Source organism: Colletotrichum destructivum, chromosome 4 (genome assembly GCF_034447905.1).
Source record: "Colletotrichum destructivum chromosome 4, complete sequence".
Classification (NCBI taxonomy): domain Eukaryota; kingdom Fungi; phylum Ascomycota; class Sordariomycetes; order Glomerellales; family Glomerellaceae; genus Colletotrichum; species Colletotrichum destructivum.
The window spans coordinates 2,568,723-2,583,277 of record NC_085899.1 but is presented as its reverse complement, the minus strand read 5'-3'; the positions used below and the strand labels follow the sequence as shown (position 1 = coordinate 2,583,277).

Here is a 14,555-nt window from a genome sequence, read left to right as displayed (position 1 = left end):
AAAGGTTCCAAGCGCTTGTGTCGTGGGCATCCTCATCTACGCCTGCCATAGTCCTAAATCAACAGCATGCTCACACGGTCTTTACCATTTGGTTTTTGTTTTTTTTCTGGATAGACGGAATAGCAGATTACCTGCGGTTTGCACAGACGCGACGCCGAGAATTGCCCAGCTGCTATCAAGAAGCCGTTTTATGGCGTACCTATTCGAGCAATTTCGACCAAGTTTCCCTCGTGAACATTATACACAACTTTCGAAGGAAAATGGTTCCTTATTTCATGAATAAGAAGAGCGGCAACTGGTCACGCTTGTCGTGTGGATTGATTTGGGATTTTGAAACGTTCCCCTTTTCCCCCCTACTTCTTGGAGGAAAGCTCGATGCTCCAGGGGTAAGGTGGCAGACAAGCTGACAGACTACGTCCAATGTCCCGGTGCGGGCAGCGGGGAACCCATCAAAATTCTATCCGAGGGGCCTTCTTTCCGCCTTGACCGACTGACATCATCGCAAGGTGTGACGAAACCGAGGCCAAAGATCGACAAATTGACGCCATAGTCCGAATCTAGTACGTCTGAACATTTCCCTACGTTGGGGTAATCCTGTGCCCGCAGTCCCTGTGGCTGTGAGGGTAAACTGTGGACAGAGATTCCACGCCCAGCGCCCGTGTTTCCCGCCCAGCAGCCACTTCGCAAAAGTGTAGACATTGCACCTGCGATGGATCGCATATTGCTCTACGGCTTTGATTTATCGACGGAGACATGACCGGACCTTTTTCCGACATCAGTCCTCGGGCCGGCCCGCGAGGAGCGCGTTGCTTGATTCCCCCTTGTCTCCGTTGGCGGGACCCCGTAAGAAGCCGAACTCTAACGTGTTGATAGATATCCTCGTTCATCGCAAAGCTGGTATCAGAAATCAATATCCTTTTCGTCGTCCAGCGTACCTTGACTTGAATGAGTTTCGGGACCCAAAATATCTAACCGATTGGCTACGACCTATCCCGGATCAACGAGTCTCTACCAGCTACGCCTCTCCCTAAAGAAACCAACATGCCTCCCCGACCACATGCCAGGCAATCGCCAACGCACTTCTTGTGCATACCCCTGGTCACTCCAGCCTCAAGGCCTCAGCTTTCCAAGAGCTTGGCCGCTTTCAAGGCAGACGTTACCAGCCAGGACAGCTTCGCCATCCCCGTGGATGCGGTGCGCCCTCTCGGCACTTTGCACCTGACCCTAGGAGTCATGAGCTTCCCCAACAACGAAGGCGTCGGCAAGGCTATCGAGGTCCTAAAGGCTCTGAAACCCCGAGATATCCTTGCTAGCATCAAGCCTCTTCCCTCCGTCACTCGGTTGGCGGCTCCGGCTCAGGCGTCAAATGCCTCCAACGCCCCGCCGCTCTCCTCGCTGAACATTACACTCCGCGGCCTACACTGCATGAAGTCCGGCCCCAAGGCAGAGCCCAGCAAGGCATCGGTTCTTTACGCTCCACCGGCGTACTCGGAGGGCATTTTTCAGACGTTCTGCGAAAAGATCAGGACCGTCTTCGAGGAGGCCGAGGTCATGGGCAAGGACAACCGTGGACTGCTGCTGCACGCCACAGTTGTCAACACCATCTACGTCAAGAGCGCTCGTGGCAAAAAGGGCTCGAAGCTGACTATCGATGCGACGGACATCCTCGAAAGATACGAGGACTATGTTTGGATGGAAGACGTGCCCGTGGAGAAGATCGCCATCTGTCGTATGGGGGCCAAAAAGATTGAGGGTGCGGATGATCAAGAATACGAAGTTGAGGCTGAGATTGACTTCTGAGCTCAGCGGTAAGCCTTGGTTCATGTGGCTTCTCATACGGGTTCCGATTTTGCCTGGCACCTAAGGACATAGACGCGCCTGGGATTTTGAGAACATTTCTTGGAAGACTCGAGAACCTGTCTCGGGAAGTCTCCATTACATGTTGGCTAGGTAGCGATCGCGACACCAAGCCAACCGGACATGATGCTGGAAAGATAGTGAAGGACCGATCGCAAGCCTCAAACTCAGTACAGACAATAGAAGAAAACATGAACCATCCAGCCAAGCAGATTACCGGCTCTACCAGTCTCCAGCGGCAGGGCTATTATGCTAGAACGCGCACCACTTACAGGGTTCCCTGGATGATGAGTCCGCAGCAAACCGATAAAACCACCGCACAGCCCCCCACGGCTCAGCTCCGAGCGCGCGGCCACAAGCGCCGGGCCGCTAAAAATACCGCTCCGGCGGGGAACTACGGACCCCCAACGACATAGAGAGGGGGAGGGACCCCCTGTTGGCCCCCAATGACAACCTTAGACCCCTGGAGCACCAAGAGGCATTACTTGCGACGACCCAGGCTCTTTGCGAGGAGGCTTCACTTCCAGTTCCCAAGGCGCCGACCAACCATCTCGAGGCGTCCCTTTTTCGCCATTTCGCCTCCTCCCAGGCCAAGGCCAGGCAGCCGACGACGACTCTCCCATCTCTACCACCATCCTCTGCCGCTTCTTTCACTGCCTAATCCACGAGAGAGACAAGTTCCGCATAAGCGAAAACGGGGAGGGAGAAAAGGCAAAAGTAGGCCCGTCAGATTCTCCCCCTCCTCCACGCCCGATCGCATCTTTTACCTCCCCAACATGCAGTACCAAGACAGCCGGCCCACGCTCGTCCTTCCCCGCGGTCCCCATGACGAAAGATAAGAAGCTCGGTCGCATGTCCACGACATCGACGGAGAAGCGCCGCTCCTTCATCCCCGGCGGCGGCACCAACAGCAGCAGCGGCGGCGGCAGTGTTGGCAGTAAGGACAACATTAGTGGCGGTGGCGGTGGCGGCAACAACGCCGGTTCTTCGTCGAATAAGTCGTCATCGCAAGGCGGCTCCAGCACCCACGTCCTCCACACATCGAACCCGCGCACCGGCAGCGCCGCGAACATCATCGCCCCGCCTCCCCGCGCCCACCACGCCCCCGCGAGCTCCTCCGCGAGTCCTAACCCCGAAGACCCGGCCTCGGTGCCGTCCAGCAGTAGCAAAGATGTCAAAGACAAGGACTCGAGGCAGAGGGAGGCCTCCGGTGGCACCTCCGCCGCCGTTGGCAACATATCCAACAGCAGCGCCAGCAGCACCAGCAGCACCAGCAAGGACAAGGACGCTCGGATAGCGCACCTGGAGCGGGAGCTCGAGATCATGGAGCGCGAGTTCACGCGCGAGCTCGACAAGCTCTCGCAGAACGAGAGCGAGACGGCCGTCTTCTGGCAGGCCAAGCACAGCGACCTGAACCAGCAGTTCCTTCGCGCCGACGCCGATCTGCGGCTGCTCCGCCAGGAGGCCGAGGCCCGCGACGTTGACCGCGACGCCCTCCGCCGCGAGGCCACCGAGCTGCGGGCCCAGGTCCGCGGGCTCAAGGAGTTTGTCAGCACGAGCACTCGCACCAGCGGGCAGACATCGGACGAGGTCTTTTGCGACGGCATGATGCGGCTGAGCAACGGGTTGCAGAACTGGGTCATTGTCAACTTTCGAAAGGCCAAGCTGGGTATGTCCATTTCCCGACCAACCGGACTTCGACGGTTCCATGCCGTACGTGAGGGGCAGTTGGGTGGAGGGTCACGGAACTCTAGAGAGCTGACTGTGGAATGAACCAGACATCGCTGCTGCGGGCGAAGATATCCGCGAGGAGCTTGGCCGGCTGGTGCCCATGTACGCCGACCTCGAGCCCTCGGCCAAGGTCCACATGCTACAGTCCGTCGTCTCGTGCGTGCTCGTCGAGACTATCTTTGACTCGTACTTTTTTGGGTTGCCGAGAGAGCAGGCCGAACAGCTCAAAGCAGTGGAACAGACCCTCTCCAGCTACGGTTCGTTTTCCTCGATCTTTTTTTTCTTCTTCTTCTTTTCTTCCAGTAAAGCATACTTTTGCATGTTTTGCTTTTGACAGACTTGAGAAACGCGATGACTGACCTCGGACAGTGGACTCCCCCGAGGCCATCAACAACTGGCGCTCGACGACGCTCGCCCTCCTCCACCGCGAGGCCGAGGCTAAGATGCGGGCCGAGACGTCGGCGGCGACGGACTGCGTCGTCGCCCGCGTCAACCGCGTCCTCGACGCCCTCGTCTCGGACGCTCCCCCCGCCACGGAAGCCCGCGACGCCGCCCTCCGCGCCCTCGTCGCCTCCGCCGCCGACCTCGCCCGCCAGCTCGCCGTGCAAAAGGCCGTCTTCCGCGTCTTTGTCCCGGCCATCGTGCCCCACCAGCGCACCCGTTTCGACCCGGCCACCATGGAGGACATTGGCGGCGAGGACGAGGACGAGCTGGCGCGCCGCGACATCGCCTGCGTCACCTTCCCCGGCGTCATCAAGCGCGGCGACGAGAGCGGCGGGCACATGCAGTATCAGAATGTCATTGCTAAGGCTAGGGTATTATGTAGTCCCGAATAAAAACCGATCTCATGATATCAAGTCCTTTTCTGTCTCTCTCTCTCCCTCCCTCACACACACACACACACACATGCACATGTTCTCTCTTTTCATCTCGTAGGCAGACGCGACCTGGGTCTTTTGAAAATTCTGCATATGTGGCTCAAACAATTTCCTTCATGACGTATAACCAACATCTAGACGCCAAACACATGTGAAAACTGCACATTGACGACAGCCTCGTCACCTACCACTGCTCGCTCTCCCCTCTATCGGCGGCTGTCGCCGCCGGCCCGTCCACATGGAGCGCTTGCAGACATCACCGCCACTTCCATCCTTCCCGCACGCAAGAGAAGACGGGCTAAGCCGAAGGATCGCAGCGGTCCTTCGTATCTCGTTCTATCATGAACGGCTCCCGTCTCGAACCAGAGATTCCCCGTCGTAGAGAAGCGGCACAACTCCCGGCGATACCGCATGCCGGCCAATCGAAAGACTCGGTTCCCTGCGATTTGACCCAAGAGACACGCAACCACCCACCCCCCCTCCCATCCGAGCGGGGTTGATCTCTTTCCCTTCTTTCCCCTTCCCCCCACTACCTTCACATCATCCTTCGGCTCAATCTGATCCCCTCTGCCCATCCGTCAAGGTGGGGTAATAGGAAGGGTGAGGCTCTGCTGAACCTCTCCATGTTGATTCTCAGTCGTACCAGGTCAACGGGAAGCCCCACTGGTCCTGCGCTGGCACCTGACACCCATCTGCTGTGCTGCATATCTCTCGCCCTTGCTTCTGTGTCGTACTGTAGGGCCAATGCAGTCTGATCTGCATACCATGACTGATGCATCAATCCAGTCCTCGGACAGGGAACATCCAGACAATGTGTATGGAACAAGCAATGTGTCATCTCTCAGATAACCGTTGTCTATGTCGACTGCTGCGAGAACAGACTTGTTGCCCCTTTTTGCGAATCAATCCAAGCCCTCCGGCTTGAGTACAGAAGTCGCCGTTGAAGCTTGTCCCAGCAAGTCAACAGTGGTACTGCAGCACGCCGCAGAACACTCGCTTACACTGGCCCCCTTGCCTGCAGGGCCCTGCTCCCTTCTCAATGCTAGTGCCGCTGCCATACACGTGGACAGCGCATAGTGGGTGACTATCGCCATCTGTCCAGAACGAACAGATAGCCGTCGGCGAAAAGGAGATGGGCTTCTCGTCCAATACTGAACAAAGTCGATACGACCCGAGACTGCACAGCACTGATCTTCAGGAGCAAGAGCTATTGTTTCTGAGTTGTGCCATCTCCATAGCGTCAAAGATGCCACCGGCGCAGCTGATCGGACACGAACTCCGGCTCAATGCAATTCCTCACGAGATCGTCGATCTCATGCGGCGGAACACAACGTCGGGGAAGCGTTCTTGAACGAGCCGAGCTCCTTCTTCCGAGGAGATGATAGTAATTCAACAGACCGCTCGGAGCATCGCTTGACATGCTTGTGCATCGCTTCGGAGGTTGATTGGTAATATCAGACTGGCTGGAGGAGCTCATTGCCTGGCTTGTAGTCGGTGTGGTTAGCTGTAACTATCCGTCTCGGACGCGCGCCGCCGGCCGCAAGCTGCATGGGGTGTGCCAGCCTTCATGGTGTAGTTGGCGGGGGGGACGCCATTATCCTTAAAAGACAGAGAGGTGTCCCCGATCCTCGAAGACACAAGCAGAGAAAGCGAGTTTGTCTTTCCTCCACCTTTGGATCTCTCCAACCGCTTCAAATTCTTGTCGATTTGCAGGGACTGCAACCTCGGCACTTGCAATCCTGTCATTGTTGGGCGGTATCGTTCTTCTTTTGTCCAAGTGCAGGCACTGACCTGCAGGAGCTACTGGCGAATACCAACCGGCCAGTGTTGCCCCTCTTGTGAGCAACCCGAGCGTCCCCACTCCTACAACTCAATCATCGGTTCTCTTCATCTTTATGTTGTGCATCGATTCTCGACTTCGGAATCTCGAGCTGGGTCTCTTCCGTTGACCTACGTCCGTCTGGCAACGGCCAGCAAGCTTCCCTCGTTCTCCTGTCTTCTTTTGTTCGGGCTAGTCAGGCTTGCTTTCACAGGGGTTTGCGTCCCCCGATCATCGACCCTCTTTGAAGTTCCGACTGCGACTTGCCCGCCATGTCCTTCAACGACTCCGGGTCCGAGTATTCGTACTATTCGTATTCTTCGGCCGGGTATGCTCAGCGAGACGTCGATGGCTCTGCTCCCCGATACGCTTCCAGCATCCATTCCTACGCGGCTTCGTCTTCTGCTTCGCAAGCATCCGGACATAGCTCCGGCAGTGGCAGCCAGAGGTACTACACCCACACGCCAGTCACCGGCTTCTCGTACGACGAGTATCGTATGCCTCAAACGTACTCTGATACTCCACCTCCGTCAACGCACACTGCACTCAGCACATTCCACCGAGGTGTCCAGCAGCAACAGACCGCTCCTCTGCCAAGCAGACGCATGCTGCATTGCGAATTTCAACCTTGGACCGGTTGTCAGCAGCAGTTTCGACTTGACGACGTCGGTGCCTGGATTAGACATGCCGAGGACGAGCATCTGCAACGCATGTTCCCCACGGAATGCATTTGCTGGTTTTGCGACGATATCGTCTTCAGCACCCAACGTTGCTCCGACGCTGGGCTGAACTTCACCCAACGCATGGAACACATCGCGGGCCACATCATGGACGGTGATCATTTCGAGCACAGGCGACCCGACTTCCACTACCTCGACCATGTGTACAGGGTCGGAAAGATATCGCGCCAGGCGTTTGAGCTAGCTAGAGGAGCCAGTGAGGGTCCCCGAACGTCGGGGGTTCTGCACCCGGCGGGTTGGAGGCCAGCCAGCCGTGAGGCAGCAATCGTCGTGACGGGGGGCGGTAGACGACGGCCTAGGGAGCGTCGTTCTTGAAGGGGGGTTGAAGGTGATGAATGGTTTTTTGTTCTTTTTGGACGCTGTTGTCGTCGACTTGTCTGCCCTTGCATGCTGCGAGTGCAGTGCAGTCGATAATTCTGGACAAGTGGGTAACAAATGCCTTTTGATATCGGAGCGGGCCGAGAAGCGGCATGGTCGATCATGCAGTGGGGGGCGGGGGCTGCAAGTTTCCCGATTTGCCTTTCAGGCTTTTCACGGACGGCGGCGAACGAACGTTCATCTGATTTACCCTTCTGTTAATAAGGTTTACTAGTACCCATATTGTCGGGAATCCGCGCAGGCTCACCTCGAAGGAGGCAGTGTACTGCAGGGACCCGTACGTCGGTCGGTCTGTAACCTAGATTGGTCATCCCTGTCTTGTATACCCGGAGCCCGAGGACATGTGCGAGGCTTGAGGCCACCTACAGAGACGAGGCACACTTAGGTGTTAGGCTGCCTGGCAGACCGACTGAGGTGGCAGATAGGAGGGGAGGCAATCGGACAAGGCGGACGCCTGTTGACATTCTGTGAGGCTTCATCCCCTCTTCCTGTGTGTCCACGGTGTCTGGCGCTTGAAGGTTGATGATTTTGACTCACTTTCTTCGGGTGTTCTTCCTTGGAATATTTTGTTACACACCTCTCCCGGTTTACTCCCAGGACCTGAGGGCTTGATTCTGCACAGGTGTTGAAGGATGGGTCTGTCTGATAGTTTGGGTCAGAGGTATGTTCATAATGATGGGTGTACTTGGACGGAGGCCCTCGGGCAGCTACGACCTGTCAGACTGCCAGTCAGGCGCTCACCTCATCGGCCCCCTTTTCCACTGCAGGGACTGCTCTTTCTGGTTTCGATCCATGTCTTCTGCCTCAATAAGAAAAGAAAAGAAAAGAAATCCTCCCCACTCCCTGCCAGCGTACCTAGGTGGCCAACAGCGGGTAAGCGGGCTCCGGACAGAGTTGGGCAACTAGACCTTACATGGCATGCTTGTATTTCTACTCAGTACTTTTATCAACATGCCTTCTCAAGCTTCTCACCGAGTAGCCGACCCATCCAAATGTATAGAGAGACAGAGATGTAGAGAAAAGGCCGGTTTGGCAAATGAAAAGGCAGACGTCTAGGCATGATGTCTCCCACATCCCGTCGTGTATCTCAAATCTCGTCGGGCCAGCCGTCCGACCAGCCAGCCCTGCCTCCCTTCCCTCGTCGCCTCATTAAACCCGTCGAGCCAATGACGGACGCAACCACATCCATTCCCGGATTCGACACCCGCCAATGGGGCTCTCCCCAAAATAGGGCTGTGTGTGGCGTGGCGAACCCCCTCCGAAACACGCACGCCTCTCACCAACCACCTCCATGTCACCTTCAGTCTGCTTTTTACACAGCCTCACTTGGCCCGCAAGGCGAAATTTCACGACTCAGCCCGAGGCTCGTATGGCGACGTACGCCTCGGCATCGCCGGGATCGCTGCAGTTGGAGCAAGTTGTTGTACGAGAAAAAGAAAAAAGGTCCCGTGAGGCCCTGGAATATGCACGCCTTGGACGACGGTCGAAGACCTTCCACCCTATCTGTGTATGTCGGGCGAACATGTGTGCCTCACCTTGTACCGTTTCCCAGGAGAAACCGGCATGTTAGAGTTACGTACGGGCTTGTCTGGAACCAAGCCCAATCAGTACATCTGCCAACCTCGACTCGAACAGCCATGCCTCACCACGCATGCGTACGGACGCGTCAACTTTTGTGGCTCAATATGCTTTTCGCTTGGCGACCTATGCAGCATGTGTGTTCTTTACGAACTATATATGACGAGAGTTTCCTAGGTGAAGAAGCGGGCGAGTGCCTCCTGCGATGTCTCCGCACCCAAAAGTCCTTCCGTGCAGTAGACCTCCTCCGCTGTCTTCCCTCCCTGTTCCATTATACCCCGCCAGTTCCTCTTCCGAGGGTTACGCCCGGTCGCTTCTCAATGGAACTCGGCATCGACGCGTCCGTACCGCACGCCGTCCACCTTCAACTCGAAACCCAGGCCAGCGCTGTCGACAATCATCTCGAGCGTAAAGTCGAGGTTGTCGAATTCCACACCACGTGTCGTCGTCAGCCGCGTGAACAGACTCCTAGGCACCGCGTTGAGATCGGTAGTTAATGTGCACACGTGAATGAGGTCGCGCGTGTACGCCGACGGTGGATCGTCCGCTTCGCACGCGATCAGGTCGTCCGTCACCAGTAATGACTGCCCGGGCCTGAAATTTCGGGTGTAGTGGAAGGCGATAGGCGACAAGGGTGATATTGCCTCTCCCTGATGACAGAGCGGTCAGCTTTTGTCCTCACAAATCGACTGAGAATAGAGGACCCCCCCACCAGCACCAACTCACCTTTGCAATGTGCCACTGCATACGGTCCGACACCATCCATCGCTCCCATAGTGGCGACCAGTATCGCTCGCTGACCGAGTGTTTTTCTTCATCGTACACCGTTGCGTACGAAGTGCCATAGTGGTACCTCGCCTTACGGGATATCACCATGTTACCCTCCAGTCCTCGCAGGACTGCTCCTCGGACAACGGCCGTCCAGGCGTACACCGGCTGCATAACCTCAATCGAGCTCGTATCCTGCAGTGCCGTCACGCTGCCGTGGGTCGGTCGTTCGGTGTACGGTGGCGGCGCCGCACTGGTGAAGTGGGCCTTGAGTTTCCGGTAGAGATAGTCGCTCTGGCCGAATCCTCCCACCAGCACGATGCCCGAGACGACACCGCCCTTGGACCGGATGCCTGTGACCTGGCCCTGAACAAGGTCGCATACTTCCTTGACGACGGGTTGGAATATCTCTTTGATCTCGGCAGCTGACATGACCATGAAGCCGCAGTCCAGACCGGCCTCCTCGTCGTCGGGCAAACCCGGAAACCTATGCCCAGTTAGAGAGTTTCGCTTTCCAAGTTCTCGAAGGGAAAGATTTACGGCACGTTGACTTCCTGGTGCTCGTCCTCGTTGAAGTTGCGTTTCACAAACTCTTCAAAGTATCGCAGGCCCATCTGCCACGTCTTGTTTTTCTTGACCTTCATCTCGTCGAAGCGGCTATGGCCCAACTTGTTTCTGACATGCTCCTCGAATCTGTAGTTGAGGAATGCACTGCCGCAGAGACCACCGGTTCCGACGGCGGACTCTTCTACCTTTAGCGGCTTTAATGATATAATCTTGTATGCAATCAGACTGTAGTCGCAGTTAGCGGTCTTCACGGGCTCGACTGCAGAGCCGCTTCGAACTCACTCGACAGTTCCACCACCGGCATCGCACACGATGAAGTTATCTCCGGCATTGAGGTGGTTCGGCTGGATTGCCTTCAGCGTGTACACAGCCGCAGCTTCGGGCTCGCTGATCATCTGAATTTCCGATTTGGACCCCATGCCCGCTCGTTCGGCAGCTTGGAGCGTTGTGTTTTTTGCCGCGTCGGACCACACGGCCGGACAGGTCAAGACAAAGTCAACCTTGGTGGACTGCATAAAAGACTCGCCGTATCTTCGGGTCAGGGTATCCATGGTGTGCTTGTAGACCTGGGTGAGGTAGTCGCTCACGGCGTCCAGGACATTCTTGTTGTAACGTTTCAGCTGAGCCGCCGTTTCCAGCGGGCTAACGTAAAAAGGCAGCTTCTGTGAGCGGTCCAGAAACAGTTTGATGCAACGAAGGCGCGACTCTTCGGGCTTGAACTGGAAGCCCCATTTCACCGTGGGCTCGGCGCCGGCGGCGGCGTTTGCAGGAAAATCATAACTGATTTCGGTGGGCACCTTGTCAGAGGTGATGCCATTGCCACCGGGCCACGTCTTGATAATCTCGACATCGTCTGGCGTCGAGGTGTACACGGCGGCGACGCTGACGTGACTGTCAGCATGCCATCCCAAGTGACGACAGCCATGGTGAGGCCGTCTGTGCTTTGACAGGTGCTCAAGGCGCATCGGGAAATGAGGGGCAGCATTGAATGCATAGTCGACGCATACTCGAGCAGCGATTCTTCTTCATGAAGATGCTCAAGTTTCAGTGAGGTGACGGAGGAGATACGACTCACCCTGAGAACGTGGTTCCGAAATCTACGCCGACAATCAGACGATCGGTGGTGCCGAACAGTTCACGAGCAGGTTCCCGGAGGGGAGGACCATTGATGGCCTCAGTGGAGGAATTCGGCGTATAGTTGGTGAAGTAGCTGCTCCGGCTGGCCTGGTTCCGTGTACTGCTGGAACTCGGCCGAAGCGGGAGGTTGAAGCTCATGGTGGCAATATCCGGTATACGCGCTCAAACCCATAATCTGCGGGAGCGGTCTGAAGGCAAGAGACAAAGCGAACGGGACAAGCCCTCGCTGGCGGCTTATGGGTGTGGATCTGAATGAGAAGAAGCGATTACGAAATAATGCGGTTAGACGTCGTTGGGAGTTGTGCGCTAAAATGAAGAGTCGGGATGTTGATCGTCTTCTCAGGACAGCAAGGCTACGGGACCATGATCGTGGGGGGGATGGAAACGGTGGAGGAGGGGTTCGGCTCTGAGGTGGGCGGGCGCGCTTGGGGGGGAAGGGGGGAAAAGGAGGGAAAGTGACTAGACGAGTCTCAACAGTGCAGCGTCAGGTAGCGGTAGCTCCCAAGGAGCAGAGAAGAGGACCCCTAGCAATGACGACAAAAAGCGACAGAAATTTGGATTTGACGGATACGCGTGCGTTTGAGCCACGTCTGATGACCTGGGAGGCCCTTTTGCACGAGCAGACGTCTGTTGTCCTTTGAGTATTCCTGCTGCCTAGTCGAGTTTCTTGGTCGTCTCGATGGAGGAATGAGGATGGGAAAGACAGCGCTGGCCCGGTCGAGTAAGGTCGAGGTACTCTGTACCCTTAGGCTTTCCTATGTAGCTGAGATCAAGCACTAGCACTAGGTGAGCAATGCCCCACCAATGTGCCTATTTGCGCCGTCAAAAGGGCTGAAAGCGCGTCCTTGGGCTGCTTCAGAAATGCCAGCTGGTGCATGCTCCCGCAGTTGTTACTGGCGCTGGGCCAGTGTTCGAGTGTGCAGGTCCCAAAAGTACCGTGCTTCGGAAGGCTGACATAAGCCGTCAAAACTCGGAAGATGTGACCCATGTCATGTGACCCGGATTGACATCTCGTCCGAGGGCCGGAGAACTTCCCGAGCCTGCATTCTTGGCACGTCTCGCTTCAACGAGGCCGACGTACCACGCCTCGTCAGTCATCCCAAAAAGGATCGACCAATACCATCACTTACTTCTCTATTCTCAAGAACGACGTAAGCGACGACGAGCGTCTGCTGCACGTTATCTAGAGAGAGGACTCGTTGTGATGGCCCATCCTCACTCGGCGCCTATGCTGTCTTCCGTCAGATGCACGAAGAGAGGAGGTTATACAGTGGAGCTCTCTACCATCGAGCCTCGGCCAGGAACGCCGAGGACACGGGACTGAGAACCGCAAAATCCCCCCGCTTAAGAAATTTATCGGTCGATTTTGCGGTCCATTGAGCGGTTCTCGTATCGAGTAAACGTCGTTTGTGGAGCACACCGTTGAGATGCGCTTTGCCAAGGCACAACTGGGCAACAACAACCTCTGAACCCCTCCTCTCTGACGCAACTGGCCGACGCGGCAGAGCCCCCCCCCCCCGACTACGGCAACGGCTCTTCAACAACAATCTCATTGGAGTCTGTGCAATGACCTTTTCCGTGTCTCGACTTTGGGCAGCACCACCCCACCTCCAAGCGAGAGCAGCAGCACCAACCGCCCCCCAAATCTCACTTCCTCGGATGTCCTATACCACCGAAAATGTCAAAAAGGTATTGCGATTAGGAGGAATCGAACTTCCATCTCCTCGGAGCCGGTCGAGAGGCCACAACGAGGTATTCTAACCGTTAAACTATAATCGCTCATCGATGAGGGTGTCGCCGGCGCATGGTGGAACATGGACCCGCGGGCGAGGTTGGCCTAGGGCCCGGAATGTGCAGTCCACGACGGTGGAGTTCGCATGGGGCCTCGAGAGAACGTGATATCTGACACTCAATCCGCCGACGGTCCAGCAAAGGTCAGGTCGGACGTAGGCAGGTGAAGACGAGGCCGGATGGCGCCCAAGCCGTGGAGACATCCATGGAACAACTCCTTCGTTACACAATGTTTTGGTCAAGCCTGAAGAAACCAGAATGTTCAAAGTCTGGGCGAGTGTGGCAGTCCCGAAGAAAGTACACGAACGGCAGTCCTCGGGCACACAATTTCGTGTCTCCAAGGTCGATGAGCAAGGCGAATAGATTTGGACGGGTTGAAAAACACACGTCTAGCCCCAAAGGCTCCATCCCGTGTCTGTCTCCGTTTGCAAGCACCGAACGCTTAAGGTTGCGGCTCGAGAACTGTTGCAACCTTCGGGCCGTTGCTGGAGTGGATAAATGCGCTGTGCTACCCGGCACCTCTTCCCGTCCACAGTGTCATTTCAGCCTCGAAGCGGCTTGTGTGTGATATCTCGGGGTTTGTTGAGTTCTCAACGCAGCCATGGAATATCCCTGTGCCGGTGCTCTTTGTTCAGGAGACGACTCAAAAGAGTTGGCGTTGACTGGTTACGCAATGAGCATTTTGGATCAACAGACACTGATGACGCTCAGCGACTTTTATTCTGGGCTATCTATAGGCTCACGGACACGCACGTATGCGGCTGGGCTAGATCGGCCGGAAGACACTCCGACGTTGTTCATACAGACGGCCGTCCGCCCCGGTCTTCGCAACCCTCTTTTTTCCTTTCTTTCTATTGTTGCCCTCGATCCGAGACATCCAAGACACTTGCTTCGTTTTCCCCCCGTCGAGAGTCGAGACGAATCTCGCCGAGATGCCGAGACCGCGGCTCTACCCGCGACTCACAGCGAAAAGACAGATAGTACCGGGAGGACTAGAAGAAGGAAGCAGTGGTTCTCGGGTAGATGATGATCACTATCTTCGTGATGTCTTCGACTTCGGGGTCCCAAGACACCTTGAGACAGCTCTAGTCGCCGGCGGCATGAGCGCCTCCCGTCGGAACGTTAGATGACCCATGAGAGAAGAAAAGAAACAGCCCGGCTTGGTGCGGTCTCGAGACCCGGTACTCAAAAATTCGAAACGAGTCTGGATCATTGGTTCTACGTTGGAGTGAAAGGAAAATTCTCGCCGTAGTACGAACGACACGCCGTGTCCTTTTTGCGACCGAGTGCGTGCTGCCATCGACTCTTAGG

The 14,555-nt window shown here is 56.2% G+C and overlaps 4 protein-coding genes across 4 annotated transcripts; 3 read left to right on the top strand and 1 right to left on the bottom strand.

The window, feature by feature from the left end:
* Nucleotides 1–469: 469 nt before the first annotated feature.
* Nucleotides 470–2,031, top strand: CDEST_06678 (Putative A-kinase anchor protein 7-like, phosphoesterase). The gene is made up of 2 exons (XM_062922837.1): nucleotides 470–560; nucleotides 874–2,031. The coding sequence occupies exon 2, from the start codon at nucleotides 1,042–1,044 to the stop codon at nucleotides 1,798–1,800; it is 759 nt and encodes a 252-aa protein (XP_062778888.1). The 5' UTR covers nucleotides 470–560; nucleotides 874–1,041; the 3' UTR covers nucleotides 1,801–2,031.
* Nucleotides 2,032–2,682: 651 nt separating this feature from the next.
* On the top strand, nucleotides 2,683–4,424 carry CDEST_06677 (uncharacterized protein; the record flags this gene model as incomplete). The annotated part of the gene is made up of 3 exons (XM_062922836.1): nucleotides 2,683–3,526; nucleotides 3,636–3,845; nucleotides 3,958–4,424. The coding sequence occupies 3 exons, from the start codon at nucleotides 2,683–2,685 to the stop codon at nucleotides 4,422–4,424; spliced, it is 1,521 nt and encodes a 506-aa protein (XP_062778887.1).
* A 538-nt stretch (nucleotides 4,425–4,962) lies between these two features.
* Nucleotides 4,963–8,399, top strand: CDEST_06676 (uncharacterized protein). Its single transcript, XM_062922835.1, has one exon. It carries the CDS (start codon nucleotides 6,558–6,560, stop codon nucleotides 7,338–7,340), a length of 783 nt encoding a protein of 260 aa, XP_062778886.1. The 5' UTR covers nucleotides 4,963–6,557; the 3' UTR covers nucleotides 7,341–8,399.
* A 686-nt stretch (nucleotides 8,400–9,085) lies between these two features.
* On the bottom strand, nucleotides 9,086–12,134 carry CDEST_06675 (Putative Heat shock protein 70 family). Its single transcript, XM_062922834.1, has 5 exons — nucleotides 11,392–12,134; nucleotides 10,599–11,198; nucleotides 10,290–10,541; nucleotides 9,708–10,236; nucleotides 9,086–9,631 (listed from the first exon to the last, which is right to left on the bottom strand). The coding sequence occupies exons 1-5, from the start codon at nucleotides 11,589–11,591 to the stop codon at nucleotides 9,299–9,301; spliced, it is 1,914 nt and encodes a 637-aa protein (XP_062778885.1). The 5' UTR covers nucleotides 11,592–12,134; the 3' UTR covers nucleotides 9,086–9,298.
* Nucleotides 12,135–14,555: the final 2,421 nt, after the last annotated feature.

Coding starts and splice junctions, on each gene's coding strand:
- CDEST_06678 (XM_062922837.1), top strand. CDS start 1,042: ATGCCTCCCCGACCACATGCCAGGCAATCGCCAACGCACTTCTTGTGC.
- CDEST_06676 (XM_062922835.1), top strand. CDS start 6,558: ATGTCCTTCAACGACTCCGGGTCCGAGTATTCGTACTATTCGTATTCT.
- CDEST_06675 (XM_062922834.1), bottom strand. CDS start 11,591: ATGAGCTTCAACCTCCCGCTTCGGCCGAGTTCCAGCAGTACACGGAAC. Junction 10,542..10,598: donor GCCGGTGGTGGAACTGTCGA/GTGAGTTCGAAG, acceptor CTGCGACTACAG/TCTGATTGCATACAAGATTA. Junction 9,632..9,707: donor TGCAGTGGCACATTGCAAAG/GTGAGTTGGTGC, acceptor CTCTGTCATCAG/GGAGAGGCAATATCACCCTT.